The following is a 24708-nucleotide window of genomic DNA, read 5'->3' on the forward strand; positions in this document are numbered from 1 at the left end:
TTAAATTATTGTATATACTATTTAAAATGAGATGTATAATTGATTATAAAAACCAAGATGCAAATAAAAAGATGAAACTTCAAATTTAGAGTTTTGAGTAGTGAATTCTTAAGAGCATCTCCAAAAACACTCTCTACTTTAGAGTTTTCAAAACTTTATATTTAAAATTTCAAAGTGTTATTCTCCAAAAGCAAAACTTCAAATTTAACTTCAAAATTATTTGTAATTTACATTATGATCCTCATATTTGTCATAATTAATATAAATCTATAAATTTTTTATAAATAACTAGGACATATATAAAAATATTCCAGTAATATTAATTAATAAAATCTTACACTAAAATATAAGATTATAAATATAAATAAATAATTAAATATTAAAATACAAGCAAAATACCAAATTATTCCATAAAATTATTTCCGTAATGCTCTATCTTCAGCTATACAAAATTTGTTTGGACAATATTTTTAGAGGTTCCAGAGCAAATTTACTAGACTACTAGTGTTGTTGTAATATTTAAATTTACGTAATAATTATGTCTTCATGTATCTTTTTAAAAAGTTTTTTTTATTAAGTTTCTTTTGTAATATTCTTGTTGTCTAATTCTAGTTTTAAAATATTACAAATCTTATCTTTTTTTCTTTTTAATTTTATGTGTAAAATTTGAATTTATAAAAATAAATTTGAAATATTTATGATATATAAAAGTCTTAAAGATTAATATGTTAAATGAGAAAATACATAAGAATCATAAATGTGATGTATAATTAATTATAAGGACCAAAATGCAAATAAAAAGATGAAACTTCAAATTTAGAGTTTTGCCAAAAAAAAAAAAAAAAAGAGTAATGAACTCCTTAAAACTCTAAATTTAAAGTTTTGAAATTTATTTTTGGAGAGCAAAAAAAACTATATTTTTGAAGTTATAGAGTTTTTTCTGGAGATGCTCTAGGTTAATGCAAATAAAGTAATTCTACCAGTTAGTTTAGATTATTTGGATAGCTCCATTCATTTATTTTTTGTTCTCAACTAATTCACTCACACCAATTTGTGTGTTATATCTACAAAATTAGTGGAGAGTGGGGGAGCCTGGGAGCAAAACCAAAGATATATCAGACCAACGACACTTAACACAGAGTCTTTGCTTCTTCTCTGATCTTACATTCTTTTTGTTTTTTTTTGTTTTTTGAAAGAATTCGTTTCCCTCTCAACTCCCTCTCATTTCCTCATCTTTCAGAAAAAATGGGAACCACATTGGTTCTCACCAAGATCCTATGTTTCTTGCTAATAACAATGGTAATTGGATCCGCCATGATCCAATGCAGCATAACCTACGACAAGAAAGCCATCGTCATTAATGGCCACCGCAGAATCCTACTTTCCGGCTCCATTCACTACCCAAGAAGCACCCCTGAGGTAACAAATCTCAGAAATAAATGGTGGTTTTTGTTTTGCTTTTTTTTTGTTTCATCTCTGTGTGTCTTGTAGATGTGGGAAGATCTTATAAAGAAGGCTAAAGACGGAGGCTTGGATGTTATTGACACTTATGTTTTCTGGAATGGTCATGAACCTTCTCCTGGCACTGTAAAATTTCCACCATCATCTTCTTCTTACAAAATCCCATTAAAGTTAAAAGCTTTATGAGACTAGATTCTTGTTAGATCCCATTAAAGTTTGAATCTTTCTATGAAACTAGATTTGAAAACTGGTGGGTTTTGTTTTGTTTTGTTATGTTTGCAGTACGATTTCAAAGGGAGATACGATCTGGTAAGATTCATTAAGACAGTACAAGAAGTGGGGCTTTATGTTCATCTTAGAATCGGCCCTTACGTTTGTGCAGAATGGAATTTTGGGTAATACTTCAGTAAATGAAAAGAACAAAAAAAATAAATTTTTTTTTTTTTTGTCTCATTGTCCAATTTTTGAATTTTGAATTTTTTTCCCTTGAAAATTGTGCAGAGGGTTTCCTGTTTGGTTGAAGTATGTACCTGGGATTAGCTTTAGATCAGATAATGGACCCTTCAAGGTAAATAAAAATCTTTGATCTCTGATGTTTAATTCTGTTTAGTTTTGGATATTAATATAGTGTAGCGTGTAAATGTGATGTAAAAAGGGTTTTTTTTTTTTTGACGAATACAAATTTAACATTCATTTAAAAAAAATTGTAAATGTGTTGTATTGTTAAGGCTGCGATGCAAGGCTTCACGCAGAAGATTGTTCAGATGATGAAAGAGCATAGATTCTTCGCGTCACAAGGTGGACCTATTATCTTATCTCAGGTATACAACAAATTTACAAAAAACAGTTGTTGAACTGTTTGATCTTTTAAAGTTAAAACGGTGGATCTTTGAAAACTGTAGATCGAAAATGAGTTTGGTCCTGAGCTTAAAGCGCTTGGACCAGCTGGTCACTCATACATTAACTGGGCTGCGAAAATGGCGGTTGGTTTGGACACTGGAGTCCCGTGGGTGATGTGCAAGGAAGATGATGCACCTGATCCTATTGTGAGAGACCAATCTTTTGTGTGATTGATTAACGAGTTATCTTCTAATATAATCTCTTGTTTCTAGATAAACGCTTGCAACGGATTCTACTGCGATTATTTCACTCCAAACAAACCATATAAGCCAAAAATGTGGACAGAAGCATGGAGTGGCTGGTAAAAATAAAAATGCTTTTCTTCGCATATTATATATATAAAACCTTGTGAGAGACAAAATGTGTATTGATTTAGTTTTAATCTTTTTGCTCACTGTGATGGCGAAAAGGTTCACAGAGTTTGGTGGAACCATTCCAAAGCGACCTGTAGAGGATCTAGCGTTTGGAGTCACACGTTTCATACAAAAGGGCGGGTCGTATATAAATTACTACATGGTAAAATGTCCTACCACAAACATTATGATAAAATCTGTTTTTTTTTTGTTTCGATGCTTGATGTGTGTGGTGGTTAATGTGACAGTACCATGGAGGAACAAACTTTGGACGCACAGCAGGAGGTCCATTTATCACCACTAGTTACGATTATGATGCTCCCATCGATGAATACGGTAATAATGATCTTAACACTTAGATTGTGTAACAAATGTTGTTGTGTCTCTTTTTTTCACGTTTAACTTAAAACTAGTTTTTATTTCCTGATAACGCAGGGTTGGTCCAAGAACCAAAGTACAGCCATCTTAAGCAGCTACACCAAGCAATTAAGCAATGTGAATCAGCTTTAGTTTCCTCTGAACCAAAGGTTACCAAACTAGGAAACTACGAGGAGGCTCATGTTTTCTCTGCTGGTAAAGGAAGCTGTGTGGCTTTCCTATCGAACTATCACATGAACGCACCTGCAAAAGTAGTGTTCAACAATCGGCATTATACTCTACCTGCTTGGTCCACAAGCATTCTTCCGGATTGCAGAAACGTTGTTTTCAACACTGCCACGGTATGTTAAAGAAAAAAAAAAGTTTGTTCTTTTTTTTTGGTGTGAAAGACTATCATGAAGAAGCTAATTATGAAGTTGTGAGTGAGACAGGTTGTGGCAAAGACATCACAAGTGCAAATGGTTCCATCTGGCTCCATCTTGTACTCGGTGGGGAGATACGATGAAGATATTGCTACTTATGGAGACCGTGGGACAATCACAGCTCTTGGATTGTTGGAGCAGATTAACGTTACACGAGATACAAGTGATTACCTTTGGTACATAACCAGGTGCGTCTTGAATCTCTATTTTGTGACCTTACGTTTTGCTTGATCAAACATGAGTTGTTCTTTGAAATTGAATATTTTGTTATTTCAGTGTGGATATTAAGGCATCGGAATCTTTCTTGCGTGGAGGAAAATGGCCGACTCTTACGGTGGATTCAGCAGGGCATGCTGTTCATGTGTTTGTTAATGGACATTTTTACGGTAAAGAATCTTTCTTTTGCTAACTCAATATTCCTAAGGAAAGCAGCAGTTTCATCATATGTTGAAACGACGCAGGATCTGCCTTTGGGACAAGAGAAAACAGAAGGTTTTCCTTTAGCGCACCGGTCAATCTTCGAGGTGGAGCTAACAGAATCGCTCTACTAAGCGTAGCAGTTGGTTTGCCGGTCAGTTTATAGCATGAAAGTACATCACTTTTGCTGTCTTTGTTGCAGACAGGCTGATAAAATATGTTTGTATTCTTGTGTGGTTTTTAAGAATGTTGGGCCACATTTTGAGACGTGGGCCACGGGGATTGTCGGGTCTGTCGCGCTGCACGGCCTTGACGGAGGTAACAAAGACTTGAGTCGACAGAAATGGACCTATCAGGTGAGAGATGTATATAATAAGAACAGAAGAAGCTCTCATTGACTATATCCTTTTTTGACCAAACTGAAATTAAACAACATTTCCGCAAACGGTAATGAAACAGGTTGGTCTGCGAGGTGAAGCAATGAACTTGATCTCTCCTTCAGAAGCTTCCTCTGATGATTGGATCAAAGGCTCATTAGCAAAGCAAAACAAACAGCCTTTGACCTGGTACAAGGTTATATTAATGAACTCTGAACAAAGAAAACATCAAACGGAGGAAAAAAAACAAATAAGTAACGCTAATGTCTTTGCTTATCAAAATTTTACAGGCCTTCTTTGACGCTCCAAGAGGGAACGAGCCGCTGGCTTTGGATCTGAGGAGTATGGGGAAAGGACAAGCTTGGATAAACGGACAAAGCTTAGGGAGATACTGGATGGCTTTCGCCAAAGGAAACTGCGGGAGTTGCAACTACGCAGGAACATACAGAGAAGCCAAATGCCAATCTGGTTGTGGCGAGCCTACACAAAGATGGTAAAAACAACACATGCTTTGTTTCTTATCTAAATCATTATTTTCATGTTTTAAAAAAAAAAACGAGTCTTTTGTGTGTGTGTGTGCACAGGTATCACGTTCCGCGTTCGTGGTTGAAGCCAAGAGGGAACTTGATAGTGCTCTTTGAAGAACTTGGTGGAGATGTCTCCAAAGTCTCTGTTGTAAAGAGATCAGTACACTAAAAACTCAATCTTGTGTGTTCATTATTATTAACACAACAGCATTCCTCATGCTGCTGTTAAGTTATCAATCCATGTTTATTGTGATCATAACAAAGATAAGTTTATAAATACCAAATTTGCATCACTTTTATTACATATAATAAAACACCGAAGAACAATAACTTTAAGCAGAAGCAACACCACCGTGCTTCATCAATGTCTGATGGATTTCCTCCTTCCTTGCACCGACAACACGGTCCACGATCTCACCTTCCCTCATGAAGAGAAAAGTGGGCATTGCCTCCACTTTGAATTCTTTAGCAACGGATTGCAATTCGTCCACATCGATCTTGAAGAAGACGACGTTGAGGAACTTCTTGGCCATCTCTACGAAGACTGGTGCAATGAAACGGCAAGGTGGGCACCATGTAGCAGTGAAGTCTATCACGATCTGATTCAGTTTCGAGATCAAAGTCAGAAGTTGAGAACATTCGTAATTTAAAAGAAAAATAGTATTAATAAGCAAAGTTATGAAATCGTTACCAGTTTCTTGGAGTCGTTGGCGGCTTTGATCTGCTCGTTCCAGACTTCGATGGTGTGGCAAGCGATCACTTCTCCTTCTCCGGCCATTTTTTTTCTTTGTTTGAGATTTGGTTTAAACTTGTAAACAATTTTGTGTGTTGATGATTTTGGTGATTGAACAATTTGTATGGTCGAATCGGTTTTTATAGGAAAGTCGAGGGGAGACTACGACTTCTTCTCGGTCTTTTTTTTTAAAAAGAAATTATTATTCATCTGTATAATAAAACGAATTAATAATACTTGTTGTTATTTTTAAAACAAAATAATAATACTAACGTCGAGTTGGTCCAACGAGAAAAGAGTTACAACTGTAACTACCGCTGTCTGAGTTCAATTTACTCTAGCAGAGACTATTTATAATGTTTGGATTTAGGAGTGTTCAATCCGGATATCGGTTCAGTTTCGGTTCGGTTTTTTTCGGTATTTCGGTTAGTAAAATATAACTACCATTCTAAATCCATATTTACTTCGGTTCGGTTTGATTTACATACCGTTGGTTTTCGGTTTATTCGGTTTTACACCAAAACATAATTATTTGGGATCATATTATGTAAATTTTAGAGTCATATTGTCATCGCAATAATTTATTAGAAAAATATTATATTTTCAAATAAAAGAACAAAAAAAAAATAAAAACGCTTATACCTTCGGATAAAATAATCAAATCTAGAATTAAAATCAAAGCTCGAAATTTGAAAATAAAAATAAAAAAACAAAAGAGAAGTACGAAAGAAAAGTTTTTCCACTCTTCCTGTTCATCAAAGTCATGCTTCTTCGAGTGAAATTCTGTTCGTTTATAAATAAGAAAAAAGTTGCGAATAATTTTTTCTAGTTATTATTCATCAAATTTATAACCTTCACTTCAAGTTCAATTTAATCAATGCTAAAAGAAAACGAAATAATTAAAAGAATAAGATTAAGAAAATAAGAAGCCTCAGTTGCGATGAATTGTTATTTAATTATATTTTAAGTGTTTTTCAAATTAAGATTCTTTATTACTATAAAAAATATGGTAATAATTATTAACAAAATAATAACTTATATAACAAATAGATTTTCATATAACGTTATAAAATATGTACATATTTACATGTTTCTACTTTTGATCGGTTTTGTTCGGTTTATTCGGTTTAATCGGTTATAAACCAAACCATATCCAAATCCTACGGTTTCTATAAAATCAAATTCATTCAGTTTATATGATATATACCAAAACCACACCATATTGTCTATTTTGGTTCGGTTCGGTTTGGTACTGTTCGGTTTTACCATATTGGACAGGCCTACTTGGGTTCCTCGCAAAGATGTGGAATCATTTTTTTTGTTTTTTCTGTTGAAAAAATAATAATAATACATGTTTTTTAACTAAAAATAATAATACAAGTTGCGGTGGATACATATATAATCTTATCCTATTTTAAGTTTAAAAATAAGAAAATTCTTAAAATACTCTAAGTTGGTGGCTACTATTTTTTTCTAAATACTTGTTTTATTAAAACTCTGAATAAAATGAAATCCTACACCAACAGAAAAGAAAAGAAAAAAATAAATAAAGTTATCAAAATTATCTGAATATATCTTAATTGTTCCTCGTTTAAATTAAATGTATATGCTTTTAATTTTTGTGAGAAATTTTTTTTCTCTTTTATTATTTTTAAAAAAATATATTAGAATTAAATATATAGATGATATAATTAGTTTTGTTACATTTCCAATATTTTTCTCTTAAATGAAAAATAACTTTTTTGTTAAAAATATATATTTTTAAAAGAAAATTAGATTTTATGTTTTTGGTAGAAAGATAAATTTTATGTTTTCGATAAAGAAGTATTTTATTTTTGAGAAAAAGAAAAATTTTGTAGCAGAAAATGATATTTATCTTTTAGTACAGAAAATAAAAAATTTAATTTTGAAAAAATAAATTAATATTTAAACGAATTTTTTAGAATTTCTAAAAACACAATTTTACAATCTTATATTGACATTAATAGCAGAGTAATACTTAAAAATATCAAAATAATTTAAAACTAAACACTAAAAATAATTTAAATTTCTAAAGACTAAACACTGAACTCAAAAGGATATTGTGAACTTTACAAAGTAAACCATACGCCCACATTTTCACTAATTTTAAAAGAGTTATACTCTTTATACATTTAAGGGACATTTGCTAAAAATAACCTAAATATTCAAGTCACACCTAAAAGTGTACTCCACTTTCAGTCAAATGCAAAGCCAACTTAAATGGATAGTGAAAGTATTATTTAACCCTTATGACCAAACAAAAAAACAGAAATATATTTTACGTTTTTATCCTTCGGAAGTCTACACGTAATAAAAGAAGTCTACATATATATAGACTTCATACGAAGTCTACCTTATAGACTTATTTTGGAGTCTACACTCTAATTTGATCTAATAATTTAATTTTGAAAATGTATAAAAATAATTATTGTGATATTTTTAACTAATCATCAATATAATGGATAATATGAAGTAAATAAATTAAAATTTCATATAATTGAACAATTTTGAAGAATATATACTAATTTGGTTATCATTTGTCACACAATGTTCATAGTTTAGAAACAAAAGGTTCTAACATGTTATGTCTTTTAGTGGTTGATTTCATAGGGTTAGATTTTAGACTTTGTTTAGATTTTGTTTTATTAACTTAAATCTGCGTATTAATGTTTAGTAGTTTATATTTTGTATAATTGAAACGTTTTGATTATCAAGCAAAACATTTAAGGGTTTGAATTTTGTGGTTTAGGGTATCGTAGACCTACAATAAAGTCTATTTATTTGAAGACGTCTTTTTAGTCTATATTTTTCAATTTTTCTTACAAAAAATCATTATATTTAAACTAAGTTAAGTTCCTTAAAAATAAAAAAATGAAATCATAAACTATAACTATTAAAAAATAAAGAAATAAATTTAGTAAATCATATATTAAAATTATTAAAATAATAAAGAATAAACAACAATAATGAAATTATTATAGTAAAATCTACTCCAAAATTTTAATTTTATTAGACTTCAAACGAAGTCTACAGCATCGTAAATTTTAACCTAGTTACATTTTTGTCTCCCTATATAAACAAAATTAATACAGTCTCTCTCTAAAGTGACTGCACAAGTTTTTAAAACTCTCTTCCTTCTCTCTAAAACTCTCTTACTTCTCCCTAAAATTCTCTCAATTCTTTAAAAAACTCTCTCATTTCTCTTCTTTCTCTCTAAAATTTTCTCAAGTCTTTCTCACGATGTTATCTTGTCATTTTAGATATTATAATTCATGGTTTTCATCTTCTCCTTTAAAAAATGTAAGTTTTAGATCTATAGATTTTAAATGTGTATTTTTATGTTATTTATTTCTAACAATATTATCTTTTTTTTTGTAGGTATTATCACTCATGGATTTCATTTCTCCTCTAAAATTGTAAGTTTTAGATTAATAGATTTTAAATATGTATTTATATGTTTATATTCAAATAAATTTATACATCAAGCTCTGTGCATTAATTTGCTACTAGTTTATCTTATAAATTCTATTTTGAAAAGTATTTTTAGATTTAAAATTATTTTCAAATTTCAAAATGTATAGATTTTTTCAGATCTGAAAATTATCAGACAGTGTAGACTCCCAAAGAAGTTTACTAAAGCTAGTAGACTTCGTATGAAGTTTACTAAACCACAAAGTTTAAGCAGACTTCATTGGAAGCCTAAAAAAATATGACTTTAATTCTTTTCTATGTTTTTTAATAATTTTATCTTGTTTTGCAGTTATTTTTTTTCCATAGTTGTTTTCTTCTCCTCCCAAAAATGTAAGGTTTACATCTATATATTTTAAATATGTGTTCTAGTATTTATATTAAAATAAAGTTACATATTCAAATTCTATGTATTTAATTATTACTATTTTATCTATTAAATTATATTTTTAAAAGGTTTTTAGAATTTAACTTATTTCAGATCTAATTTTTTTTTGATAGAGTAGACTTCAAATGAAGTCTACTTTGAAGTCTACTTAAAAGTTAGGGCTGGTAGACTTGAAAAGATGTCTACAAGCCTTGAATTTTAAGCATATTTCATTAGAAGCTTACTCAAAATATGATTTTAATTTTTAATCTTTTTTGCAGGTATTCTTTTCCAAAGTTTTAAAATCATCTTCCCAAAAATGTAAGCTTTACATATATTCATTATAAGATATTTTGTGTTTATAATGAACTAAATTTAAAGATTCATACTTTATGTTTTTGCTTTGTTACAAGGATGACAAAAAAACTATTTTTGAAATATCTTCCGGAACATAATATTTTCAAATTTTCTAAATGTAGATATGAAAACTTTACGTCAGTGTAGGCTTCAACTAAAGTCTACTAAACAATAACTTTACGTAGACTTAATAAAAAGTCTACTAAAATATGATTTATTTTTTTATCTTATGTTTTTCTCATAACTCTATCTTATTTTGCAGGTACTTTTTTCAAGACTTTATTTGAGGCATCAAGATTATGAAAAATCAAACATACTCAAGAATACTTTTTAATATATTGCTCTGTAATAATTTCTCATAATAAAATATTAATTTTTAAATGATTGTTTAATGCATAATCTATAAAGATTGTATTCATTTTTAGTTGTGTTTCACTTGTATGATATTATTAATTTTTTGTTAGATATCAATTTTTTCACAAGATCTAATCATACACATGTGAGAAAAAGAAAATCTATACAAAATTCTCAAAAAGTTTCAAGAGTAAAACTAATCAATTTTTTTTTGCAATAAGTCCCAAGTGTATAATTATAACACATTAACTTTTGAAATTCACCCAAGACCATTAAATTACTAACATACACTGTAAAATAATTAAATCATGAAAAAATATGATGAATAATACATAATTGCACTTTTAATAGAATTTACGACGTAGACTTCAACTGCAGTTTACCTTTGTAGATTTACAAAGACGTCTACACTTATTATCTAACACCAAAAATTTCTAGTTGGCTCTGACTTGATACACAAAGGCGTACAAAGTGTGTCTTAGCTAACTCGATCAAGTTCCGCACTTGTCTATCATTCGTGACATGCATAGGAGGAGTATCCGGAGCCATTTGTTGTAAAATGACGTCTGGTAAGGAATATGTTTGCACCACCTTCTCGATTTTCTTGTCCAGACCATAATCTTCTAGTGCCATTTCAAGAAGTTCACCATGTGTAAAACCACCCGACATAAGAAACATTCTCCCTCATTTCTGATTATTGACCAAAAACTCCCGCAAAGAGCCTTTCACCACCCATTCTCCGTATACAACAGGTATCTGAGCCATGTCCTGCAAAAAAATCCAGGTTTACATAATCAGCAAAGAAAAATTTCATGTTTCATAAAACTATAAACGAAGACTTACAAATACGTCTACAATTATTAGCTAACAATATTGTCAAATCAAATGAATTACACTTTCATAATTATAAAACATTTTCTTTTCAAAATCACTCAAACCCATTAGGGTTAACTAACACACACTGTCAAACAAAAAAAAAACTAAAAAAAACTTAATGAATAATACACAAATTCACATTTTTATAGATTTTTCTATGCAGACTTAATATTCAGTCTCTGAAGATCTAGACGTTCGTTTCAGTTTACAGACGTAGACTGTCAAATAGGTCTACTCTTTGGGTTGGTTTTTGCAATTGACCATTTTACGGGTTGCTTTCTATAGTTGAAAAAAAAACTGTGATTTTGTACACGTAGACTTTCATTTCAGTCTACAATTTAAAAATGTTAGTTTTTGCAATTGACCAAAATTCATCCAAGATTTGACTTTCAGAACAAGACTTCATATGCAGTCTACATGTTTGAATTTTTTTGAAAGAGGTTAGTTTTGCAATTGACCAAGTTTGACTTCCAATCAGTAGATTGACATGAACGTCTACGGGTGTGTAGACTTCTTGTGAAGTCTACTCTCAAATTCGACGGGTTGGTTTTGTATTTGACAAAAATAAAAAAGTAGACTTTATATGCAGTCTACATTTTTTTTTCTAAGGTAAGAAGACTGCATATGAAGTCTACAATTTAATAAATTTTTGATTGCTTTTTAAACTTTTTGGTCAAACACAAAACTAACCTATTCAACGAAGTCAAAATTTTGGTCAAATGCAGAACTGACATTTTATAGACTTTGTTGGCAGTCTACATTTTGTAGACTTCCGTTGAAGTCTATTTTTAAAAGTCAAAAGTTCGGTCAAATGAAAAACTAACCTCTTTTAGGTAGACGTCTTAGTAAGTCTACCGAAAGTTTTATTTTTGTTGTCAAAGGTAAAGACGAAGACTACTGGGGAAGTCTGCGTTAGAAAAAAAATTTGTTTAGTCAATTGCAAAACTAACCCGTGCGTTGACAAATAGATTGCATCGTAAGTCTCCACGGAGGCGTAGACATACAAAATAGTGTACCGTCGCGACACAGATCTGAAAAAGAACGAAAACCATGTAAATAGTTACCTTTTTCCTGTGTAAAGCTCGTTTCCAACCTTTTCAACCGTCCAAACTCCAAATATGAGCAAAAAGAAACATCTTTGACTATTCACTAATGAAAAAACTCGAAAATATGAAGTTTGTGATTATGAAAATGAAAGTTATGAGAGTTTTTTAGATGGAAATGTAGAGGAGATGAGAGGAAATGAAGTTTTTTTGGTTAGAATGAGAAAAAAAAGTGGTTGAAAATTGAATTCTTGATCTTTAAAGCTCAAAAATGGTGGTTCATGGTGGTTGGAAAAATTGATGATGATGGCATTTTTTGTAAATAAGAAAAAATGGTTAGGGTGTATTTGGTTTTTTGTTAATTTCAAAATTAATAAAAAATTAAATAAAAATGGCAATTTTGTGAATAATTCAAAGATATAGGGATAGTATGAAAATTTTATTGATAAATAGTAATGACAAAAAAAAAAGATTGATTTTGGGTTTGACCAGAAATTGTGGATTGATTTTGAAAAACACCCTACATTTAATTTGTTTTCTATATTGTATTTTTCTTCAGAGAAGTGGAAGAAACGTGTAACCAATAACATCACGGGTAAGTAAACGGATCAACGATTGGTATAAGGTCAACGACGTGATAACGCTACGATCTTGACGTCAAAGACGAACGTCTTTACTGAAGTTTCTAGATGACGGTCGCGTAGGGCGGTGCGTCTGCGTGTGCACAAATTATTATTATTCGTTTTTTCTTCGCAAATTACAAATATAAACCCTTCTCTTTTTATATGTGAATTGAATACGCATTGCTGGCGAAATTGAATCGATGTCTACAAAATTAAATAATACTCCTTTTATATTTGAAAATCGATGTTTACATTTTTTCACACATATTAATAATTATTATTTTTATTTAAAGTTTCACTTCTCATAATTTTACATTTTCAGTTATATTTAAAGCAAATACATTAATTATATTTTAACATTAATTTTTGTATATAAGAAAAATTTAAAATCAATTTTATTGTATACAAAAGGAGTAGATTTTAACTAGTGATAATAGCTATGTTCTATATATATAAAGTAATCGATCATTTTGTTTTTATTAAATTCTTAGTCATGTTTTTTCTTTTCGTAAAAGTAGAGATTGATCCGCACGTCCGGATGTTAATTTTTACCGTTTTATAAATTAATAATTTATTTTTCATGATTAGTGCTACATATTTTATATGTGTCAACATATAATTATTGTTTTAATATTTAAATATATTTTTAGAGTTCTATACATCAGAAGTGAACCCGAATCAAATCAGATAATATGGTTATTTTTGGTTATTTGGTTATTTTTAGATTATTTTTTAGTTTAAATTCAAAATACCATAACCGAATAAGGTAATATTGTTATTTGTGGTACAAATATCCAAACCCATTTCAGCTAAATTAGTTTTTGAATATTTTTAGGTTTTTATACATTAAAACTGAATCTATCCGGACTTGGGAGGACATGACTCGAAACCCGCTCAGAATTTTATAATATTTGAATAGAGCCTAATTTCAAAATCCAAAAAACAGATACTCAAAAGAAATAACTCGTACATGAACGGATACCCAAATGTCTATGCCTAACTATTTCGGTAAACAAAGAAAAAAATATGTGTTAACCATTTTGAAATCTTGTAAGAAATGAAACAATTTCATTCACACATGTCAAATTATTATGGGTACAATATATAAATAAATGCTATCAAAATATCATAGTAAGGATAATTAATGAAGTAGCTAAAAAGAGTGGCAAAAAATGTAAAATGTATATAATAAATGGGAATTTGCCAAATATGACTCAAGATTTGATTTTGATTGCAAAAGTATACAAAACTTGAATCAAATGCAAAAGTAACCCAAAAGCCTTGTGAAATTAAAAACCAACCCCTTATGACCAAACAAAAAAACAGAATTCATTTTTACTAATATAACTCCGTAAAGTATTCTGAGATTTTTTAAGTCTCCCGATGTTATGTAAGTCTTCTGGAAGACGTCCAGGAAGTCTTTTCATATAGTAGATTTTAAAAATAATTTATAAATTTTGTAAAAAATATTTTGATAGGAGAAAAATTGAAATCGTGTAATTATAAACAGTTACAAGTGATATAAATTAAAATATAATAAAATGTAATTGTGTTCAAGATGAGTGAAAGTGTGAGTCATGATATTTTTTGGCTTAGGGTTTGGTAACATATGTTATAGTATTGTATGTATTCTTAGGGTTAGATTTTGGAAGCTTAACATTTTTTTAAAAAACTAAATTTTAATCTATATGCTTTTAGTTTTATGTATATTAAACACTCTTTCGACAAAAAAAAAACCTTTGTTTCATAAGTTTCAAATGAAGCAACTTGTAATACCACATTGGGTTGGTTTTGTCTTGAATATTATAAATGCAAATGATTTACGTTTACAGTTTACATACATGAGAAAGCTTAAGCTATAATCAATCTAAAAGGTCATAAATTATCAGTTTATCGTTAAAGTTCAATGTGTTTTGCACCTTATGAAATAATAAATTTCAATAGCCTTTCTTTCATCTTTGGATCTCCCATATGCAAAAATATATAAACAATTTCTTCTCATTAACTTACAACATTTAGCTAAGGGAGAGGACTTCTTAAGAAAACTTAGTCAAATTCACAAAATATCAAATATTACATAAGTTCAAACATATAACACTTTAACATAGAAAAATTTCTGGAAAATCTTTCGGAAGACTTATGGAAAGTCTTCTCATAAGACTTCCCGAAAGATTTAAATATCAAGCGGGAATTTAAAATATAAGCGGAAACTCAAATTTTAAGTGAAAGTTGAAATTTTAAATTTTATGAAAGTTAAAAAGTATATCTTATGATCTAAAAACATTAAACCCTATGACTTAATATTCTTGAAGTTACTTAACACTTTTGGAAGTTTAAAAATATATCTTAAAGTTGAAAATACAAGTTTCACAAAAACTAACGTAAAAGACTTCTGGGGAAGTCTTCTCTCATTAGCTAGAAACATTAATAAACATGAACGTTGTTAACCTCATAATTATCACTAATTAAGTTATAAATTTCATTCAGGAGCCACAATTTTGACTAATATATATGAATTAACAAGAAAATGTTAAAAAGTCTTTATAGTTTTAAAGAAAATGAAAGTTTATAACACGTTGACGTAGACGACTGACATGAAAGTCTTCTGGCTGACTTTCTAGGAAGTCGTCAATAAGGTCATTTTTGCAATTGAAAATTTACAAAGGAAGACTTCCAGAGAAGTCTACTCTACATCAGATTTCTTTGGAAGTCATCCTTTGTAAATTTTGGCTTATTTTTATTTTCAATTTTTTTTTTCCAAAATCCCAAAGACGATTTACATGTAAGTCGTCTAGGATGAACATGTTCATTTTGCATTTAACCGGGTTGTGTCAGATATTTGACTCTTCCTAGATGACTTACACGGAAGTCATCCATAAAAAAATAAAACTTCAATATTTAATGTTTAATGTAAGTCGTCTCGGGTTACTTTTGCAATTGAAAAAAACATTAAAAATTTAATTTTATCTGGACAGCTTACATGTAAGTCTTCCGCTATACGACTTACGTGTAAGTCTTCCAGGATTTTATTCCGAGATTCTGGTCAAACCTTGGTTACCACAGACGACTTCCGTGTAAGTCGTGTGCCGGAAGACTTCCGTGTAAGTCGTGTACCGGAAGACTTATTTGTAAGTGAAGTTTTATTTTTCTGTGGACGACTTCCCTGTAAGTTGTCTAGGGAAAGTCAAATTTCTGACACAATCCGGTCAAATGAAAAACTAACTTGTTTACTGTACACGACTTACAGTGAAGTCTTCTTTGGGATTTTCAAAAAAAATTTCAAAATAAAGAAAACCGGAAGACTTCCAGAGAAGTCATCTCGAAAAGACACACAAGGAGAGATACTAAGAAATAACCAAGGGAAATTCTTCATCATGGAGGAAACTACGGCTGAACAGATTCAGAAAACTTAAGAGGTTGCTCCTGAAGCTGAAAAGGAAGGAAATGATCAGCAAGAGGTCAGCCACATCAACGGACACTACAGGAAATATGAGTATTAATAGCATCAGATTATAGCGTTTATGAAATTTCTGCTATTGTATACGAACACTGGCTTTCGTAATAGTGTTTATAAATTTAAAACGCTATGTTTGGTATCGCGGGAAAATGAAAAAATTTAGCCGCGTTAATTTACTAAGCGTAGATGCCTTATCATTTCAGATCCAAAATTAAACGCTATCGTAAATGTTAAATATCTCAAATTTTAATCAAAAATAATTTAATTATTCTTAAACCAGGAATCGAAAAACCCAGCTTTTCTGTCTTTTGACGGATCCTCCTCCTTTTGATGGCACGCTCGCCATCCCACCACCACCACCACACCACGTTTTGATCCTCTCTCTCTCTCCCTCTCTCTCTCTGTTAGGTTTTGAATCTTACCTCATCTCGATCTGTCGAATATCATTCTCAGCCAAAAAAGACTTCTTCTTTATCATTTCTTCGATGATTAATGTTGCGCTGGCTTTCATTGTTTCATCAGGCGTTGAAAGTTGAAAGATTGAAGAGGGTGTGGTTTCCAGCTGGTTCTAGAGTAACAAGGATTTCTGTTCAAAGGATCCTTAATCATGGTGGTTCATATCACTTCCTTTTGATTCGAACGCTTCCAATTTAGTAGACATTTTCGGATTGTGTTGGCATTTTCTTAGGTTAATTTTGTTCTGTTTCGTGTTCTGATTTTCTGCATTTCGTTGCAGATTCAAGAGCGTAAGAAATGTCCGTTCTCCGAGGTGAGCAATAGTTTTGATTAGCAGGATTGCCAGATTTATAAACCCTTTTAGGAACTTATTGATCCATTGTTATGGTTATTTCAGATCGCAGGCAAGCACAACTTTCTCATATCAAGTTTGCAGAGATTGAAAACACTGTCACAATGCAGTATGATGGGTAATGTGTTTATATGTTACCTCACTTATTGTTCTTCCGTTGATGTCTTCTCAAGTTGAGGTGATTGATGCTAAGCTTTTTAGGTCTCTGGTGAAGACAAAGCTCTTTAAACTTGTGTGGGTAAGAACGGTCTTTGATCATGTTCAACACAGAATCCGTTGTGTGGTTAGCTTGAAACTCCGGTCAGAAGCTTCTTGGGATTTTGATTGCCATTGGTGAAGCTGTTGCTTATGTTCTTTCTGGAATGTACGGTCCTGTTGGTCAGCTTGGTGTTGGAAACTCTATTCTCATCATCCTCCACCTTTTCTTTGCTGGTATCATCGTTATCTGCCTTGACGAGCTTCTTCAAAAAGGTTATGGGCTTGGCTCTGAGATCTCCCTTTTCATTGCAACCAATATCTGGTATGTTAAAAAGCTTTAGTCTTTTATGCGAGAGATTGTTTTTAGATAAATGCATAAAGTTTTCGATTTTTGTTGTGGTGACGCAGTAAAAGCATTATCTGGAAATCATTTAGTCCTACAACAATCAACACTGGTCGTGGAGCTGAGTTTGAACTTCGAAGGCGCTGTGATCGCCTTGTTCCATATGCTGATAACTAAATCCAATAAGGTTGCTGCCCTCAGACAAGCTTTCTACAGGAAAAACCTTGCAATGGTCTTGATCTTCCTGATCGTTACCTACTTCCAAGGCTTCCGTGTTGTGTTGCCCGTGAGATCAAAGAGTGCCCGTGGTCAACAGGGTTCTTACCCTATCAAGCTGTTCAACACCTCCAACATGCCAATCATTCTCCAGTATGTTCTTGTCTCAAACCTCTACTTCATCTCTCAGGTACTTCCTTTTGTTTCCGCATAAAGGATTTTAGGAAAGAACCTTATCTTATACAATTTGCATATCCTTCTTGTCAACAGCTACTCTACAGGAAGTTCAGTGGAAAGTTCTTTGTAAACCTATTGGGGCAGTGGAAAGAATCAGAGTACAGTGGGCAATCTATACCAGTTAGTGGTCTTGCTTACTTGATCACAGCTCCAGCAAGATAAATGCTCAATTACTATGTCCCCATCAACACAATGATAACTCGGTTTCAGTTTTCTGAATATATGTTTTCTATGGTTACAGCTTTGCCGAGATGGCAGCTCATCCGTTCCATGCTCTATTCTATATCGTCTTCATGCTCACTGCCTGTGCGCTCTTCTCAAAGACTTGGATTGAAGTGTCCGGGTCTTCTGCTAGAGATGTAGCTAAGCAGCTAAAGGTATTGTTAAAAGTCAGCTCCACTGATCAATAATTTTGAACACTGTCCAGGTCTGGGAACTCACTTGCTTGAAATATAAAAAATGACTAGGAACAACAAATGGTGATGCCGAGACACAGAGTCTAACTTGCAGAAGGAGCTGAATCGGTATATCCCAACGGCAGCTGCTTTTGGAGGAGTTTGCATCGGTGCACTCACTGTTTTGGCTGATTTCATGGGAGCCATTGGGTCAGGGACTGGAATCTTACTAGCTGTGACGATTATATATCAGTACTTCGAAACCTTTGAGAAGGAAAAAGCGAGTGAGCTTGGCTTTTGAATGAATCGAGTCTTATAAAAGGTTAAATTTTGTTGAGACTAGTGAGAAACTCTTATGTGTCCACTGTAAGGTTCAATAGACGATCAAACTGGTATATACTTTTTGATTGACCAACAGATTAAGACAAAGCTCTCTGAACTTGTGTGGGTAAGAACGGTCTTTGATCATGTTCAACAAAAAAATTATTTTACCTTAAGTTCTAAACCCTAAACATGCCGTAAACCCTAACTACATATCTCAAACCCAATATCTAAAATTCCATTTTATACATAAATCTTCAACTAAAAACATTTTAATCCAAACATTCATTATATATCATACAGAAATATTCAACTTTAAACATTATGATACAAACCCTACATATACCCCTACCCCTACTTATAACCCCAAACCCTATATCATATTCCAAACTCTATATAAAAAATATTAAATCATAACATTTTAAATTTATAACACTTATTTTATACTAAATTATGAAATTATACAAACAATAAAATCTAAATAAAATCAGCATATTCATAATATAACTTCAACCCTAAACTCCAAACCACATACCTTGTATTGACTTATATCACATAAAACATTAAATCTTAATTTTTAATCAATCACATAATTTGAAAATTTAAATACAAGATACAGACTAAAAGTTTTAAATCATGATATCAAATTATTTAAAGTTTAAATAATTTTACAATAATTATAAACAAAAAAAGAAGATAATTTGTACTGTTTTTTTCTGAGCCATTGATTGATTTTTAAATCAAAGGTCCAAAATCAATATCCTATCTATCTTCACCTTTGTTTTCTATTGGTTTGGCGCGGATCACCCTCTGCACCGTTAGATCATACTGAATCAACGTTTGAGATTTGCTTCTTTTTTTCCAATTATTTTCTGAGAACAGATTGAGAGAGAGGTCAAAAAGAGAGAGAGAGAGAGAGAGAGAGAGAGAGAGGCGATTGGGTAAGCTGTACTCGACGCCCTAGCAAACCTCGGCCTCCTTCTCTTCTCTTCCTCGTCGGCCTCGAGTTGATCTGAAATCTCTCCGCCGCACCAGCCAAAAGTGATTTCCATCGCAGCCGCCAGGATGCTCCTCCCTTTCGATGGGCGTCGTCACCTCCTCCCCTTTCCCGGAAGCCTTCCAGAGGCTTCTCAAGGAGAATGTCCAGTTCCAATCAAACCTATGAGAATGAAGATGATTCAGAATATGAATCTGAGGATGACGAAGGCCGCTCCTGTTGCTGCCAAGGCCTGATCCAGCAGAGAAAGAGAAAGGTGTTAGTCTCTGGTCTATAATTAAGGACAATGTTGGAAAGGATCTCTTACGAATTTGTCTTCCTGTTTATTTCAAAGGTGTTTTGAAGACTTGGAGTACTCTAATGAGGCCGACTTCCCTGAAAAGGGAATTTGTTTCTTCTCTGAAAAGGTAATCTCACACTCACTCTCTCTTAAACTGAATTTTGTGAGATGAACATAAAAATCGTGATTCGTCCTGGAGTTCTTTGACTCAGGAGCATCTCTTTGTACTCTAAACATGTTGATTTTCATTTAACCGACACTCAGAATTGAAAAATATAGATAAAATGAACATATGAGAATCTTTTCCTATGACGTTTGGCATATGATATCGTGCTCTCATAATAGGTCAGCCACCATCCAACAGTTATCGCCTGCCATAATGTGGATAGTAGTAGCGATGCATCCTGCCTATTATTTGATTGCATATTGCTTTTACTTGTTGTTTGCTGATGGAAAGTTACTCCCTTTTATGAAAACAGATCTCTGATGTCGAAATGATCAATGCTGAGATGAAACAGATAAAGAATATTTCATCCTCTTAACATTGTAGTTGCTGTAATCTCTTTCTGGATCCTGCAGGTTCAAAGCTAGTTATGTTTGTTGTGTTTAAGTGGAAAAACGTTTCTGATTTTTCTGTCTTGCTTATCGAATGGATATTTCATGTCTCTTGCAGATAACTGAACACATCTTACAAGAAGCTGGACAAGGCACAAGTAGCAGATGGTGGCGAGTTTGAAGGGTCGATGGTGGAGGAGTTGTGGAAGAAGAAGAACAGTGAGGATGCGGTTTGAAGGGATGATTATGAAAGGTTATTAGTGGTAAATTGATAGGTGTTAATGGTTTGTGTAAACAATGAAATGTTTGATAGGTGTTAATGGTTTATGTTTGTGTTGTGGTTTGTATAAACAAGAGAAGTTTTATAGGTTTTTAAATAATTTAATATTTATTGAGATTTTTAATAATTTTAATTGTTTTTATTACAAATATTCGAAATAAATATAACATTTTAAAAAATAAAATTAATTAATAATTATTATTAATAAATTTTTGAATAATTTAAAAACTAATTAATAACACAAAACATTTGCTATCTTTGCTATTGGAAAAATCAAATTAATAAGTTCTAATAATATTTATACAACGTTTTATAAATATTAACAATTGCGTAAACAAAAGCGCTATTATTGTACGGTTAATTATAGCATAAACGAAAACCACTACTAAAAGGGTCGGACCTATTATAACGGGCGCTGTCAGAGCGGACAAGGAAACACTATTATACATGATTCATAGCGTTTTTCGTCTGTTATTACTACCCTTATTTCCTGTAGTGAGACATGAGTATGTGCAGAACAACCATGCACAAGGTGTGGGGTATCAGCAAGGCTTCCCGCAGAACTTTCAGGGTAAAACGTTTGTTTTCAGTCAAGCACAGAACCGGTTTGTGGCTCAGAATCAGAATCAGAATCAGAATCAGAACCAGCAGTAGCCGCAGAGCAAACCAGCAAGCTGCTTCAGCTGCCGCAAACAGTCCACCAAATAAGCTGAAGGGTCTTTGTATGATGATGCAACAGCTGTTGCAGGGTCAGCATGTTCAGGCCAAGGCGTTGAATCAGGTTACCACGGACATCAACACCAGGATGGACAACATTTTCACCGAGCTGAGTACCAAGTTTGATGCGGTTAGCAGCTATATGAAGAGGATAGACATTCAGATTAGTCAAATTGCTGAGACTGTTAAGAGGCAACAAGGAAACCTTCCTAGAAAGAGTGTGATGAATCCTAGGGTTGAGTGACTGCTCCCGACGAACCTGCTGAGACTCCACCAATTCGAGTCAATGTTCCTATGGTTACCTATCCAATTCTATTTAGACATCTGATGGCTCCCATTAGTGCAGAGTAGCGGCCTAGGTTTAGGAAGATGGTGAGAAGGCTTCGTCAAAAGATCTCATTTGAACATGCTTGGGAGATTCGGTCATTGCGTATTTTCTTAAAAAATTGCAGAGAAACTCAAGAGGAAATTAAAGTAATCTTTACTGAAGCATTGACACCATCACTGAAGATATTGCCTTAGGTTGATAATTCTGGAAAATTTGCTTTTCCATGTTCCATCGCTGGAGTGGAATTTAAGGAAGCTTTTTGTGACTCCGGATCTAGTGTGAACCTTATCTCAAGAGCGATTGTAGACAAGCTGAACATTGTGGATATTGAGCCTTCTTAGGTGAAACTAGGGTTTGCAAACTCTTTCACATCAGTCCCTTATGGAACCATTCGCAACATTCATGTCCAAGTTGGGAACTGTATTCTTCATGCCGAATTTCAAGTTGTTGAGGTGAGAAAGGATTATGAGATGCCTTTGATCTTTGGAAGGTCATTTATGGCTACAGTGGGAGAAATTATCGACCTGCCTAATAAGAGAGTCTCCTTCTCCAACATCAACAAGAAATTTTTCTACAAGGCTATCCCCACCAGATCTCCCATCCTACACGCCTCTTGCATCTCGGTGGTTAGTGGAGAACAGCTGAAAATTGTTCATAAGAAGGAGCTTGGTGATAAGAGTGAGATCAAAGAAGTTCTGCATGGAGATTCTCACACTGATACTAAGGAACTCAGTGAGAAGGCAAAGGTGAAAGAAAAAGTCCAGAAGAAAAATGTCAAGGGCGACCCTACAATGACTTTGATATCGTAGAAGTGTGATGAGAAATCCATTGAATATGAGGTGAAGTGTAAGGGTACCTCTAAACTTTTTTCTAAAGTCATTGCTATTCTCACACATGAGCTGAAAGAGAAAGAGGAAGCTGATGTAAAAGGGTTGTTGAGCAGAGTCTTGAAGCTGAACATGTCTGTTTGTGGAGCTTGTTTTGGAACAAGCCCTCATGCTCAACCTGACTGATCCCTATCACCAAGTCAAGCTAGTGACTTTAACCAAGCACTTGGTGGGAGGCAACCCACTGGTGTTAGGGTCAAAAATGGTAACCTCGAAATCAACTTCTAGGATTGCATCTCCAAAGGAAACTTTCGCAAAATAACTTCGAGAAAAGCCCTAAGCCGAAAAACTCCAAAGCATCAAAATGACTAAACCGGGAATCATCCGACCCGCCATCGGGTGAGATGGACAAGCCACGTCTGACTACCTTATCCAAAGGCGAGTTGGATCGACCAATCGAACTCGCCGTTGGGCGATTTGGATGAACCTTATCCAACTCACCATTGGGGGAGTTGGATCAGTCCTGTGCTCTGAACTCTTATCCCTAGAACTCTATCCTTCAATCCTCGGTCAAACTGTCCCTCGTTTCGTCTTGATCAGAGTTTCCGTTGGAACTTATGATAAAATCGATGAAGACTTATTTTCTCGTATAATTTTGGATCGGTCGTATGAAATGATAATGGTTAACTTGGACGCTGCAGGTATCTCGGCGGTATGATTGATTTCTGCTATTTCTTAAAACCGACGTCGTACTGAAGGTAATTCCTCTGAAAGGAATCGTAAAAACGTTTTAGCCGAGAAACGGCCCAAAGGGTCTAAAACGCGGCAAAACCCCATTTACGATTCTTAATGAGAATCAGCCCAAAGTCGCTATGACGGTTTATCAAATATTTGCGAGAAGAGGTAAATGTCAAATTTCAAAGGATAATCACGAAGATCGGGAAAATGGAATGTTTATGCGAGAGGATAAACTCGACCCATGGGCGAAAAAAGAAGGCCCAAAACCGACCTAGGAGGCATATATAAGGGGAGCTAAGACAAGGAGCGCCGGGTTCCGAGAATAAAAACCTAGGAGATTTCTGTTAGCTTTAGGAGAGTTTAGAACTTAGGTGGCTAGACTAGCAAGTTCAACACTTAGAACGTTTTTCCGCTTTGTTTTGCGATTCTCCATTGTTAGCAAATCTCATGTTCATCTTATTTTCGGTGAAATTCTGTATCTTAATTCATATTATTCAATTAAACGCCTTTGTGCTATTGACTGTCGATATTCTGTTATCTATTTTTTTTCATATTCGTGTGTTTACGCAGATAATCCGGATCCTCAAAGAAATTCGAGAATATTGTCTTTCCTCCACTAACTAAAATCGGCGTGTGAATTTTGGTTCCCACAATTGGTGAGTGTATATATTTTCTTATTTCATTTTACTTTTAGTTGCATGTCAAAAAGTAGAAAACCGAGATCCTTCAAGGGAGCAAACAAATGGCTGCTCTCATCACAGATCAACTTATCCATGCATGTAAGTATCTCTGACCAAAAAATAAATCTTTTCTATTCTTGTTTTCACTCTCTCTGATTTATTTCACAGTAGGGACGGTGTGAAGTAAGTCTGAGGGAGAGTTTTCATCGTTTACTGACTCTTTTCTTTCTTTTGTTTTTCTTTTGATTCGGTTTGAGTCAGTTTTAGGATTGAGTCAGTCAAAACTTTGTGGGAATTAGGACTTTATTCTGTGTTGATCACTAACCACCTCGTGCTTTAGTTATCTTATTCAGTGACCTTAGTAGTGACGAAAGACACACATGTGGACCTAGAACACCCTGACATTATCTCATTTGGTTCTCCAGAAGCTTTCGGCTTGTTGAGGTTACACTGGAAAGACCTACTTCCCTTTAACTTGAACCTAATATTGACTAAAATTCTTCTTATTAAGGGCATTAGATCACGGAAACGAGAACACACTCAGGATTTTTTATCCTTTTTATCCATCTTGCTGATCTTGAGTGGCTAGCTCATTTTTAGCTAGTTCCCACCCTGCACCTTAGCCTTTATTCCACCTTCATGCATTTGCTTTGC

The 24708-nt window shown here is 33.0% G+C and overlaps 3 protein-coding genes and 1 pseudogene across 6 annotated transcripts; 3 read left to right on the forward strand and 1 right to left on the reverse strand.

Annotated features, from left to right (window-relative positions):
- The first annotated feature begins 898 nt into the window (after positions 1 to 898).
- On the forward strand, positions 899 to 5128 carry LOC106392100 (beta-galactosidase 5). Of its 4 annotated transcripts, XM_013832878.3 has the most exons (19): positions 899 to 970; positions 1077 to 1140; positions 1241 to 1419; positions 1492 to 1587; positions 1744 to 1856; positions 1963 to 2029; positions 2190 to 2282; positions 2364 to 2507; positions 2574 to 2662; positions 2772 to 2877; positions 2963 to 3050; positions 3150 to 3433; positions 3524 to 3702; positions 3791 to 3900; positions 3976 to 4085; positions 4177 to 4287; positions 4391 to 4504; positions 4599 to 4801; positions 4893 to 5128. In XM_013832878.3, the coding sequence occupies exons 3-19, from the start codon at positions 1246 to 1248 to the stop codon at positions 5002 to 5004; spliced, it is 2193 nt and encodes a 730-aa protein (XP_013688332.1). In that variant the 5' UTR covers positions 899 to 970; positions 1077 to 1140; positions 1241 to 1245; the 3' UTR covers positions 5005 to 5128. The 4 variants fall into 4 exon arrangements, 3 of the variants coding, with proteins under 3 accessions (XP_013688332.1, XP_013688330.1, XP_013688331.1); XM_013832877.3 differs by lacking the exon at positions 899 to 970 and having other exon boundaries at positions 977 to 1140; XM_013832876.3 differs by having other exon boundaries at positions 949 to 1419.
- On the reverse strand, positions 5002 to 5782 carry LOC125588943 (thioredoxin H5-like). Its single transcript, XM_048760931.1, has 2 exons — positions 5527 to 5782; positions 5002 to 5434 (listed from the first exon to the last, which is right to left on the reverse strand). Exons 1-2 carry the CDS (start codon positions 5611 to 5613, stop codon positions 5168 to 5170), a joined length of 354 nt encoding a protein of 117 aa, XP_048616888.1. The 5' UTR covers positions 5614 to 5782; the 3' UTR covers positions 5002 to 5167.
- An 11105-nt stretch (positions 5783 to 16887) lies between these two features.
- Positions 16888 to 18389, forward strand: LOC106372985 (annotated as a pseudogene).
- Positions 18188 to 18632, forward strand: LOC106394275 (protein transport protein Sec61 subunit alpha-like). The gene is made up of 2 exons (XM_048759546.1): positions 18188 to 18313; positions 18447 to 18632. Exons 1-2 carry the CDS (start codon positions 18188 to 18190, stop codon positions 18630 to 18632), a joined length of 312 nt encoding a protein of 103 aa, XP_048615503.1.
- Positions 18633 to 24708: the final 6076 nt, after the last annotated feature.

The sequence above is a fragment of the Brassica napus genome, chromosome C6, assembly GCF_020379485.1.
Source record: "Brassica napus cultivar Da-Ae chromosome C6, Da-Ae, whole genome shotgun sequence".
NCBI classification, from domain to species: domain Eukaryota; kingdom Viridiplantae; phylum Streptophyta; class Magnoliopsida; order Brassicales; family Brassicaceae; genus Brassica; species Brassica napus.